The sequence below is a fragment of the Pteropus vampyrus genome, unplaced genomic scaffold (genome assembly GCF_000151845.1).
Source record: "Pteropus vampyrus isolate Shadow unplaced genomic scaffold, Pvam_2.0 Scaffold40, whole genome shotgun sequence".
Lineage (NCBI taxonomy): Eukaryota > Metazoa > Chordata > Mammalia > Chiroptera > Pteropodidae > Pteropus > Pteropus vampyrus.
Window position 1 is genome coordinate 3,852,779 of NW_011888821.1, and position 13,110 is coordinate 3,865,888.

General features: G+C 45.3%; 1 protein-coding gene and 2 pseudogenes across 1 annotated transcript in view; 2 read left to right on the forward strand and 1 right to left on the reverse strand.

The window, feature by feature from the left end:
* TVP23A (trans-golgi network vesicle protein 23 homolog A) overlaps nucleotides 1-2,793 on the reverse strand; it is a 4,258-nt gene extending 1,465 nt beyond the window's left edge. Inside the window, exons 1-4 of the mRNA XM_023529663.1 lie at nucleotides 2,745-2,793; nucleotides 2,043-2,209; nucleotides 1,384-1,473; nucleotides 1,065-1,193 (exon numbers count right to left, since the gene is read on the reverse strand). Of these exons, the coding sequence (XP_023385431.1) occupies nucleotides 1,065-1,193; nucleotides 1,384-1,473; nucleotides 2,043-2,209; nucleotides 2,745-2,793 (435 nt within the window). The remainder of the gene's footprint in view (nucleotides 1-1,064; nucleotides 1,194-1,383; nucleotides 1,474-2,042; nucleotides 2,210-2,744) is intronic.
* LOC111738594 lies at nucleotides 225-343 on the forward strand (annotated as a pseudogene).
* A 7,367-nt stretch (nucleotides 2,794-10,160) lies between the features above and the next one.
* Nucleotides 10,161-10,279, forward strand: LOC111738571 (annotated as a pseudogene).
* The last annotated feature ends 2,831 nt before the right edge of the window (nucleotides 10,280-13,110 follow it).

Genomic DNA, 13,110 nt, shown 5'->3' on the forward strand with positions numbered 1-13,110 from the left:
CACCCAGAGAAACTGAAGTTGGCCAAGGTCCCAGAGCTAACGCGTGGTCGCATCAGAATCTAAACTTCAGAGTTCGTGCATTTAACTACACTGTTGCTTATACTAGCTGTGAATATTTTGTTTTCTCATCGAATGAACCAGATCATGGCAATGAAATACGGTAACTCTGAAATAAAACTTCAGAATTCTGAGGCTAGCATATTCCTACTTAGAAAGGGTTTCCTGTCTATAGCCATGCCACCCCGATCAAGCCCGATCCTGTCTGATCTCGGAAGCTAAGCAGGGTCAGGCCTGGTTAGTACTTGGATGGGAGACCACCTAGGAAGACCAGGTGCTGTAGGCGTAAAAAATAAAAAGTAAAGCGATTGTAAGCTGACAAGGTCCTTGCAATCTGTGAGGTCAACCAAGGGTTGCCTAAAAATAAAAAAATAAATAAAATTGGGTTATCTTAAAAAAAGGGTTTCCTATCCAAGGTAGGATGTTGCATCCTTTTTCTGAGAACTCCTCTCTTAGCAGCATTTTTCATATGTGCCAAAAAGTGGGAACAACCAAATGTCCATCAACGGATAGACAGGGATAAATAAATATGGCATAGCCATACATTGGAATATTACTCAGCCATGGAAAGGAAAGAAGTACTGATACATGCCACAACACAGATGAACTGTGAAAATAAGCAGAGTGAAAGAAGCCTGACAAAATAGCACATATTTTAGGATTCCATTTGTAGGAAATGTCCAGAATAGGCAAATCTATAGAAACAGAAAGATGAGAGGGCGACGGGCTGGAGGAACAAGGAAACGGGGGAGGTGGTGATGGCTGAAGGGTACAGGGTGTCTTTCTGGGCTGATGGAAATGTCCTAAAATTGATTGTGGTGATGGTTGCATACCCGTGAATGTACTAGAAGCCAACCGAATTGTATACAATGGGTGATTTGGATGCTATGCGAATTAATAAAGCTGTTTCAATCCATCTATCAATAATAAATAACAAAAATCTACTCCTGCAGCCTCTGGTTCTGTACAGATGTCAACGCAACGTCAGAGTCAAAGTGTCACCTTACCAGCCACTTTAGCTTCAAGGAAAATAAGGTGCTGAAGAAGAACACAATCCAAATCATCGGGCAAATGATGAGGCCAAGCCAGAAGATGCGGGCTTCAGCTTCCGTGGCAGCGATATTATTTGCAGAGACCTGTTGTGGGAAAGTGATTCACGCTACCGTTTTCGTTTATTTTACACGTGCTTCTGCTATGTGCCGGAGCACCGGCAGCAATGGGCTTCGTGCAGGGCAGGCGTCAGATCTGCACAAAACCCAGAAGGAACCCACAGAAACGTCCCACAGCCATTTTCCCCGTTCTGATCTGACTCGTAACGGAGAATACCTTTCTGGCTTCAAAAATCCAGTGGCTTTTCCCATCTTCATCGATCTGGTTCCACCAGCGGAGGCCCACCATGAGCCTTCCGGTTACATTCTGAGGAAAGCAGACAAAATGACTCAAAGCACACCACAGGTAAGGAGAGGGTCCTCGCCTTTTTCTTGGGGAATAAAAGTCCCCAATTCAGGTTAAACGTGCTGGGAGCAGAGAAGATGGGGCTTGAGCCGCAGTGGTTTCCAAATCAGTTTTTGAGGCTTCTAATTTTTAACTAAGCTTACCTCAAAAGGTGACAGATGCTCCCCACTCAAAAAAAAAAAATATGTGTGTGTGTGTGTACACATATATTCATGTTATATAGAACATTTAAATATTTATATAGTATATGTAAATTTTAAAAATCTAAAGTCATGTGGAGTTGTCACCCTCAGATAGTACATATTCACACCCATGACGATTGATACCCATAAGCCATTTATTCAACACTAAACAATGTATTTTTTCCTCTAATTTTAAGTGACTCTGGTTCAGTATTCTTAAGTGCATGTCAGCAGTTTCAACCAGAGCACCTCTTGGCCCCAATCGGCCACATGCATTGGGACAGTCACCATCTGGAGACGCAGCCCACGTATTTCGGGAGCCATAGCGTCACAGGTGAGGGTCCTTACCTTCACAGACCAGAAGTCAAAGGACAGAAGGAGAAGCACAGTCACAAAACAGCCCACAAAACTCCTGCTGAACCAGTCACAGCACACGTAGGTGACGATGGCACTCACTCGGAAAAACAGGTGGAAAAAGGTGGCCAAAGGGTGCCTGGAAAAGAACCCAGAAGGCCCTCACTCCAAGGGCCATGTGGGCAGTTTCGGAGCTCACTCCACGTTCCGCTCAGTGCATTTCAGGTCTCAGCTCCAAGGATGTCACTAAATTAGGCCGCAACACTCATTATTATATTTTCCTTTTGTTTTCTCCCTCTCGAAGAATCCCATACTTTCCCCTAATTTGACTCCAAATATCACTTGCCCTCTTTGAAACCAGGTCAACTTTGAAGTGAAACGTGACAGCGATCCCTACCTTCCCACTTAGCAGTGACAGTGATCAGTTCCCTAAAGGTAAAGGTTGGGTTATCCCCAGTAACAGAGCAGCAAGCCACGTGCAGCCCATGGGTGCTGCTATCTTGTGTTGTCGGGGAATGCATGATCCTGGACAACAAGGAAATGAGCATGATGCAAGGGATGGGCGTAACCTGTAGTTGCTCCTACTGAGTGGCATCTGACTGACGACATTGAATCTAGGGGAAGATGGTTTTGGATTGCTGTGCCTGCAGGCATAAAAGAAGAGAGAGAAACAAGGGGTATGTGGTCATCCTGTACCAGGCAGATGATAGCCGTCGGTGACATGGGCCAGGTAGAAGACACTCATAGCTTTCTATTTCTTTCTTCGGAACCCACTTTTGATAGAGCACAGGTAGAGAAAAACAATCACAATCGAGAAAGCAACAGTGCAAGCCCGATGACGGTGGCATTTAAAGCGCCACCCCAGTGTGAGGGAGGAAGGGGAGAGAGGGGGCAGACCTCCCTTGAGGGCAGGTGACTGTACCCTACAAACCTCCCTTAGTACTGCCAAATATGGTATTTTCACAAGAAGCCAGAAATCCAAACTTGCAATGGGAAATTGGATTTTTTGGGGGGTGGGGTGGGAGGTGGGGAGGGGATTGGATTTTTAAGTGATGGCGATTCTATTAATAAAATATTGTGTTTCGCCTTGGCCAGTGAGCCACCAGCTTGCAACATCTGGGGTGATCAGAGGCAGCCAGCAGACATGCAGGGGAATGAGCCTGCCGGTTCTTCTCAAGAAGGTGCGTGGTCAGAATAAGCAAACTAGGGGCTCCTATAGAATTGTGCAGTTTTAGACCCCCAAGGGAACGTGACCTAAGGTCCAGACACAGAATTTATAGTGACTTCTTCATGTACTCGTGATGCTCAAAAGAAGGAAGGGGCCACACCCAAACACCAGCATTTCGCCAGAAGAACACTTCTGATCTGCGCCTTTCAAAGATGCTAAGCTTTCCTGGTGTCCCAGATGAAAAGCCAGCCTGGGAAGAGCACCTGGCATTTAAGAATTAAATGCGATCACATAGAACTTCCAAATCTGGAGTGTTCCAGAAGATAAGACTTGGGAGTCTCTTAAACCCTTTTTGTCTTAGATCTTATTGAGGATCTTTCAACAAACTGCCTTCATACAGGTTTGCCCCTTCATGCTGAAGATAAATGAGTCCTCTTGCCATGACCGAAAGTTCTCCAAGGGCAGAAACCATGTTTTAGATCATTTTATTTCCCCAGCAGTGTCTGGCATTGAAGATTCTCGGTAGGTGTTTGCTGTGTCAAACCTCATAATGGAATTCATTGAGGATGACTGGGACATCCGTTCTTTTTTGTGGAAAAATACAGACTTAAAAGATGGAAGAGAGAGAATGAAGTATGCAGTGATCCAGGGTAAAACCTGGAAGTTAATGCATTTGAATAAATTCCCTGCTCACCATTTCTTTTCCTTTTTTTTTTTGCTGTCGTTTCCTGAAATAAAATGCAGAAAATATTCCAGTTGTTGGGAAGTTCTGCTTAGTTGGGTCCTAGTGAACTAACTTGTAATGGAAGGTATTATTATTAGCCCAAAGCAAGTAGAAAAGGATGCCTGTTCCATTTCAAATATTGCTTTAATCTTGCTTTATGCAGGTCGCTCTCTGGGCAACTGTCCACAAGCTCATTCAGGCTCCCTCTGGACTTTGCCCGACCTTTGCCCCCGGATAACACTAATGTGATCTCAGACCAGTTTTCTAGTTTCGAAGGCCATGGCTTAAGCCTAGCATGGGGTCCCCTTCCTTGCCAGGCGTTCTCTCCTGCCGCCTCTGCGTCACATGCATGACGGTCACCTCTACCTCTCAATGCCACTGGCTCCAAACTGCACCCTCCCATGCCCCTACCTGGTGGCCCCTTAAGAGGCAAGCAGTACAGAAATGCCCGCCACCAGGGTTCCAATCCGATCCTGGCTCCAACCTCTGAGTAGCTCCCCTACTCCGAGGGCTCCCCTAAGCTACATGACCTCCAGATGCCCCAGTCTCCACTTCTGTACAATAGGAATGCCAACAACAGCCACTGCCTGGGATATTAAAAAGATCGAGTGAAGGCGGCATGCACGAAGTGCATGAAACACAGACTGTGCTCAGAAATCGTGAGCTGCTATTATCTCAGAGTCACTCGAAACTGTTCAACCTCCCAGGAGCCACACGGGAAAATTTCCCCTCTGACCACAACTTTCTCCCGCTCCCCGGGGGGCAGATTTGTCACCTCAGAGATCCCTCAAGACTCCAGATCTCTCCATCTCCCCCAGCCCCTCCTCCTTCATTCCTCAACTTTGACATGGAATATCTTCCAGTCGGGATCCGACACTCTCCCTCCACCTGGCCAGGCAGAAGCCTGTCACCTCCAGGAGAGAGGAGAGAATGACAGACGATGAAAAAGGGAAATGAAACTATTTAATCAAAATGCTGTCAAGGTGGGGAGAGTCTCAATGGGCTTTTGTTTAACTCCATTTTCAAAGTGTCGGTCCCGGGACACCTATTGTCATTCTCTTTAGAGGGAAATATAAAAGGTTCTCAACCTGGAATGAGCATGGAATGTCATCTGAAGAGGCCTTAAAATGTGCATAGGCTATTCCTGTCCCAAGACACGTGGCTTCAGATTTGGAGTAGGGCCTGGACATGAATTTTACAAAAGAAAAGCACTGCTATATACTGGATCCACAAACTCCAGCCCGAGGGCCACATCTGGCCCACTTCCTGCTTCTATTAATAAAGTTTTATTGGAATACAAACATGCTCATTCATTGGCTCGGCTGCAAAGCCAAAAAATTATTTATCCAGACAGTGTGCCAACTCTTGCTCCACAACAGGTGATGTGGAACAATTTGGTGATGAAATCAGGCTCCATTGAAAACAAACCAAAATGGAACATACTGCTTTTAAAGGCTCTTCACCCCCTGCCCTCCCAAAAAAAAGAATTCTGCTTTCAAAAGCTGCAAGGTGGGAGCTGCGTTCTGGCAGAACCAATGGATTATGCTAGAAGTCAGAGTAGTGTTATCCCAGAGTAGTGACTGGAAAAGCACGCAAGGAGCCTTCTGAGTGCCGGAGATGCTCCGTATCTTGGTCTCACGTGTGCACATGTAAAATTCATCAAACTGTACACTTAAGATTGATGCTTTTTAATGGATGTACACTATACCCCAATAAGAAAATATTCTGATTGAAGCCGCTGACCAAAGGAAAAATCTTTGCAAGTCACTCTAAAAATTCTACATGTGATACAATCCGGCAATTGCACTCCTCGGTATTTACCCAAATGAAAACTTAGGTCCACACACAGATGTTTAAGCACCTTTATTTCCAATTGCCCGAAGTTGGAAGCAACTAAAATGTCTTTCAGTAGGTGAATGGTACATCTACACAATGGAATATTATTCAGTGCTAAAGAGAAATGAGTTAGCAAGCCATGAGAAGACATGGAGGAAACTTAAATGCAAATAAATAAATGAAAGAAGCCAATCTGAAAAGCCTACAAACTGTATGATTCCAACTCCATCACATTCTGGAAATGACTAAACTATGGAGACAGTGAAAAGGTCAGTGGTTACCAGAAATTGCGGGGGAGGGTGGATGGATGGGTGGGACACAGATGATATTTAGGGCAGTGAAACTAGTCTATATGATACTGTGATGGTGGCCACATGTCATTTTACATTTCTCAAAACCTAAAGAATGTACAACACCAAGAGTGAACCCTGACGGAAACTGTGGACGTTAGTTAATAATAATGTACTGGTTCATCATTTATGACCAGTTATGACAGTTATGCAAAATGTTACAAATCGGGGGAAATTCGAGGTGGGAGAGGCTTATGGGAGCTCTGTGTTTCTGATCCATTCATTTTTCTGTAAACCTAATAAAACCACTCAAAAAATGGACACAGGTCGAGGATGAGGATGCTCTGTCTAGACAGAGTACATAGAATATGATCAGGGGACAGGCACACATATCCCCTTCACTACAAACTTCTAAGGTAGGTTTGATTTGTGTGTAGAGGGGAGGAGTAGGGAAGGTTGATTTAATCCTAAATTCAGCAGTACTCTAATAGTATCTTTAAAACTTGCCCTTTATTTGTTTAAATTACTTTGAAAACTGTACTCGGGTTTTTTTAAGACTGTCTTCAGCTCTTGAATTGTTCCTCAAACATCCTATTTTAAATTCTCCATCATCTTTCAGACAGCCTGAAAAGTTTTCTGCTTTTCTCTGTGGTCAAAGTCTGAGGAAAGACAGTAGCTTCTCTCCTTGGTTTACTTTGACACTTTAAAAAAAAAAAAAAAGCATCTGTGATGATGTCTAGAATTCGCTTCAAAATAACGTGGGGGCAGGAAGTGGATGGGTGAAGATGAAACAGGTTGGTCATGTGCTGATCACAACTGAAGCTGGTCAACAGGAACACTGGGTTCATTGTTCTCTGTACTTTTATGTAAATTTGAATTAAAAAGTAGAAAATAAATCATTAGAGGCAGCTTCAACTTTCCATTGAGGCAAGACGCCTTTCAGAATAAATCAAGCCCACGGGTTGATAATTCTGGGAGCCATCTGTGATTGAAAAAAAAAAAAATTCAGACCTAAAAATCCCCAATTGAGTAATTGGCCATTACAGTTGGATGCATGATGAAAATTCCAGAAAGCAGATGCTTTTTTTCTGGGCTTACCAGCCCCTCTGCAAAAAAAAAAAGGGCCACCTGACTACCACCTCAGCCCCCACCTGGACAGTGGGTACAGTGAAAACCAGAGAGCCTAGATCCACATTTGCACCCCACCCTTTCTGTGTACACAGCCCTGGACAAGCTAGCCTCAGTTTACTCATGTATAAAATGGGAGAACATTTACCTCATCAGACCTCTGAGGCTTCCAGGACCTACAACGCCAGACCAGAGGGTGGTTATGGCTAACATTGCTCTGCTTATTTCTTTGACTCATTAATGGTCAAGATTTTTGAGAAACCGAGAAAAAGCCTTGACCAGTGATGCTCTTTTTGGATGTCCTCTGTCAGACACGATTTTCTCCATTGATGAAAATGAGTAACGTGCTACTATTTATTTCTTCAGCCTTGACACCCACTTAGAGCCAGGTGGCTCTTCTGCTAACAATAGGGTGCCGCTATGAAGATGTAAGAGAAATGGGACCCCCAGTGCAAGGGGAAGACAGCCAGGACGACGATACCCATGCCCCTCAGCCTCTTCTCCATCCACCAGCTCCCCAGGTGCCCTGGAGCTTGATAGGAATGCAGGATCAGGCCCACTGGGACCTCTTGAGCCCAAATCTTCATTTTAACTAGACCCTACGTGATTCATATGCTAATTGCAATTGAGAAGCCCCCCTCAGTTCCATTTTCAAGATAAACTCAGTTCCAGGAACAAAGCAGAAAGGGACTGAAGAAACCCACGCCTAAGAAAGCAGAGACCCCTACAAGCCCTTCAGAAGCCCCATCAGGACTGGCTAACAGTGGATGAAGCATCAGAGTGAAAATTGATTTTCTTCCCTAGAATGCTCTCAAAGCAATGTTAGCACCATCGTCCTTCAGACTCTGGCTTCTTGCTTCAAATGATAGCATGTCCTCCTCCGTGGACATCTGAGCCTTGAGAAGGGTAGGTTTTTGGACTGTTGGGACGTCTGAGTAGATGCCGATCGCTAAGTCCTCACAACTTCTATTCAAAGGTCAATACAATAGAAGTTTGAATGTGGAAGCAAATAAAAGAATAGACTTCCCTCCGGTGGCCACCTCAGTTTTTCCTCTTGTTTCTGTTCTTTATTTCTTGTTAAAGAGACATTCCAACTTAAGAAGATGGATATGCTCAATCTGCAAAATGAAAGCGAACCCCTAGAGACACCTCAGCGGGCCCCTGGCTGCACGGCCCTGGCTGGGCCCTGCACGAGGTCCTCACCTTTCTCCCCAGGACATAGCTACAGGCCAAGCTCTGCTGCTGCTGGACTCATGGACCAGATTCCTTAGCTAAAGAGCCAGGATTTCCAAAAGAAATGGGAGCCCCAAAGAGCTGAAAGCGGGACTCAATCAAAAACTTGTGTACACATGTTCATAGCACCCTTCACAATGACCAAAAGGTGGTACCAGCCCAAGTGTCTGTCAGCTGGTGAGTGGATGAACGAAATGTGGCCCATCCATACGACGGAATATTATTCAGTCATACAAAGCAATGAAGCACTGATACCTGCTCCAACATGGGTGAACCTCGAAAACATCAGGCAGAGTGAACAGAGCCAAACCCAAAGCACAGATGTCGTATGACTCCACTTATGGGAGGTACCTAGAATAAGGAAATTGATACAGATAGAAAGCGGAATAGAGGCTACCAGGGGGCGGGTGGAGGAGGGAACGGGGAGTTATCACCTAATGTACACAGGGTGTCAGTTGAGAATGATCAGGAAAGCTCTGGAGATGGATGGCGGTGATGGTTACACAACAATGTGAATGTACTTAATGCCATTGAACCGTACCCTTGAAAATGGTTAAAATGGTAAATTTTATGTTTATGTTATGCATACTTACCCATAATTTTAAAATATGGGATGAGAAGGAATGAATGCAAACTACGACATGAATAAACCTTGAAAATATTCTGCTGAGTGAAAAAACGCCAGACACAGAAGGCCACATATTGTATGAATCCATTCATATGAAATGTCTGGAATAGGCAAATCCATAGGGACAGGCAGCAGATCTGTGATTGCCAGGGGCTGTGGGGATGGGGCGGGGAGGAGAATGAGAACTGACTGCTTAATGGCTATGGAACTTCCTTCCGGGACTGATGGTTGCAGAACACTGTGACTGTACTAAATGCCATTGAACTGTTCACTTTAAAATGGTTAAAATGGTCAGTTTTACATTATGCGTGTTTTACCACATTTTAAAAGAAAGAGAAAAGAAATGGGGGAAAGAGAGACACGGCCTTCACTGGCTCTCCTCGTGTGTGTGTGTGTGTGTGTGTGTGTGTGTGTGTGTGTGTGTGTGTGTGTGTTGGTAAGTAGTGGGTCCGGGGTGCAAGTTCAGACACAGCAGTTGTCAGCTGCCCAGATTCAAACCCCAGCTCCACCGAGGACCTGTGTGACCTCGTACAAGCGACTTAACCTCTGCGTGTGTCCTACTTTCCTCATTTGTAACATGGGAAGATGAGTCAGGGCTGCCACGGTGCACAATGCCGGGGGCGCCAATAGATCCGTAGGAATTGTGTTCCCCGGACTGGAGCAGCGCACGCCTGCATGGCCATGGACACTGGGGACAACATCAACTGTGTGAAGTTGTTGGGAATGTTACATGAGAACAACAGTGTACGTGAAGGGCTTAGGATACTGCCTGCTGGGCAGCGAGGGTTCAACACCTGCCAGCTATGATCAGACATAACTGCGAATTGGTGCTGGGGAGTGATCATTCCACCCCTTTTGTATAAGGCGGTACTTCACTTACGAATCCCCCGGTATCTTACTAAAATGAAGATTCTGATTCAGGAGGTCTGGGGGGCCTGAGAGTCTGCATAGTCACGAACACCCAGGAAATACCAGTGCCGCTGGGCCAGGCACCACCCTCAACGTAGCTAGGAAGAGAAGAAAGCTGTCACACGCTGTATGGGTTTCCCAGGACTGCTGTGACAAAGCACCACAAACTGGGGGTCTTAAAAAAGCAGGAATTTCAGTCTATATCCATGCCACCCTGAACAAGCCCAATCCTGTCTGATCTCAGAAGCTAAGCAGGGTTGGGCCTGGTTAGTACTTGGATGGGAGACCGCCTAGGAAGCCCAGGTGCTGTAAGAGTAAAAAATAAAAAATAAAAAAATAAGAGATTGTAAGCTGACGAGGTCCTTGCAATCTGTGAGGTCAACCAAGGGATGCCTCGCCTAAAAAAAAATAAATAAATAAACAAATTTCTCTCTCACGGTCGGAAGGCTAGAATTCCAAAATCATACAGTTGATTTCTTTGGGAGGCCGTGAGGGGGAATCTATCCCAGGCCTCTCTCCCTGCTTCTGATGGACATCCGGCACCCCTAGCGTTCCTTGGCTTTAGCTGCATCATTCCTGTCTCTGCCTCCGTGATCACATGGCCTCCACGCCTGTCTTCCCGTGGCTATCTTTTTATAAGGACACCAGATAGATTGGAGTAGGGACTCATTGTATTCTAGTAGGACCTCATCTTAACTAATTATATCTGCAAAGACCCCTTTTCCAAATAAGGTCACATTTTGGGGTACCGGAAGTTAGGACTTCAGTCTATCTTTTTGAGGGTGGTTACAAGTCAACCCATAACACCGGCCATGGGACAAAGAAAATCAGTGAGGTAAGAAGGGCACAGAGAGCCATTCTCCAGAGGAGGACAGGGATGTTCAGAAAGGTGACCTGCCCAGGGTCGGAGCAAAGAAGTGATTACGCAGGTGACACTGCTGGCGTCAGGCAGACACGCTGCCCTGGAAGGAACTGTCTGCCCAAGAAACGGTCGTCTTCTCTAGTTTGCATGGAGTCACCCTGTGGGCGGGCTAGCAGCTCCTTGGATGGCCGAACCAGCACCAGAACCAACACGGTGACTCCCAAATATATGGCCAAGAGGTGACAGTCACCTGTGCTTAAGGCACTTCTTAGCCCTACGGCCAGAGAGCTGACGCAAGAGACAAACCCAGACTGTGATTTCTAAACTCCATTCTCCAAAGCAGCCAGGGCACCGTGGAGAAAAGGCCATTCCAGGCACAGTTGGAGAAATGTACACAATGAGTCTGGGACATCGACACACCCCAGGTAGCAAGGAAGCTGCCAAAGACTACAAGAGGTCAGAAAGACTCAGAAGCCAGGTGTAAGAGGCTCACACTGGCCAAAGGTGAGACAATTTGAGTAGCAACAAGAATATGTCTTAATCCACGAGTCATGTGATACTTAAACAAAAATGATGTCATTACTTGGAAACGGAAAAGCAAAGGGTAATAATCAAGCATCTATTATGCCTTTTCTCTATAAAGTATATCTTGCAATGACTAAATATTTGAAGAGGGAAGGATTCTAGGTTACTTCAACTCACTAATGAAGACTGAATGATAGAATTAGAACATCACCATGCCACAACCCCCAATGAATTCAAGGGTAGCAGCTGAGGACAAGCAGGCATTAGCAGCCCCCTGATGGAAGAACACGCCAGAACCGCCCAGCTCAGCTGAGTGTGAGATACAAATATTTGTTGTCTGAAGCTGCTAAGTTTGGGGGTAATTTGTTATGCAGCAGTAGCTAACTAATACAGGCTCTAATGTTCAAGAGTTTTAACTCTGTATAACCCACGTTGTGGTTTGTCAGGTGGTTTCCAAGGGCAGGGAGGAGAAGATCAGGTTCCTCCAAGAATTCAGGTGGTAAAATGAAGGGTCCCAGGCTTACGTGAAGATATTTGTGTGTGTGTGTGTGTGTGTGTGTGTGTGTGTGTGTGTAGGGGGGTGGATCAGAAGGCAGCTGTAGTTAACACTCACCACCTTTTTTAAAGAGGAGACTTGGAGTTATTAACTGAGAGAGAGAAAAAAGCAGGGAGGCCAAGGACTGACTTTCCAGGAGGCTGGAGCGGAAGGAGCAGGTGGCACCTCGGGGAGACTGAAGGAGGTAAGGAACCTGGATTCTTGCTTGTTTTCACCCTTGCCCTGAGTGGGATATTTTCTGTTTGTTCGTCTGTGATGTGTTTTGTTTTGTTTTGTTTTGTTTTGCACTGGAAGTACAAAGTAGAATCCACCCATTTATGTGCTTTTGTTTCTGAAGAGCTGTTAGATTCTTCTAGGAAGTGGGCAGGTTTGAAAGCATCATAGTAGCTCTTGTGTGAACTTAGGTCTGTTGCCTGGCTCTTGAGAGCTTTGGTTTCCTCATCTACAAAAGGGAGAGAATCCTGTCTTTCCTTGTATTTCTATTTTTGATCATTTTAATGTGTCTGGAATCAGGACATACCCACTAATGGCTGCAAATATTAATATGGTATTTATTCCCCACCCCAAGAGCTATAACTGAACCAGTGTACTTTAAAATGATAACATTTTAGAAAGGAAGAGTCCAATTTACGTGTTATTTAATGGGAGGACTGAGTGAAACCACATTTATTCATTCGGCGAATACCGATCCCTACCACAACTTGGCCCGTGGGAGCCTGGTTAAACTGGTGTCTTTATTCTTTATAACCGTCTGTGACATTTTAAAAATATGTATTTGCGCTTTCTGGCAACAAAAGGATGTTCCAGACCCAGCCGGACTGGTTTCTGCCTCAAGACTTGGAACTGGCTCCTCTCTAAGGAGCCCTGGGTTCTTTGGGTGGTGAAGAGAATCAAAGACCCAAATCTGGGGGCTGGGTTGCAGGTAACAGGTGGTGGAGGTCAAAAATAAAAAAGTGCCACGTGTGGGCCACCTTTAGTAGTGACGGAGTTTGAAAAAAACTGTCCTTTTAGAACACAGCATCATTTCTACATCATTTCTACAGTATTTCTGCCCCAAATCACAACCTGGATCTAATCGTAAGAAACACCAGACAGACCCAAGTTCAGATACACGCCTCAAAATAGCTGGTCTCCACACGTCAGCACCGCCCGTGCCATGAAGAGAAAGGCTGACAACTGTTCCAGAATGACCACATGCAATGG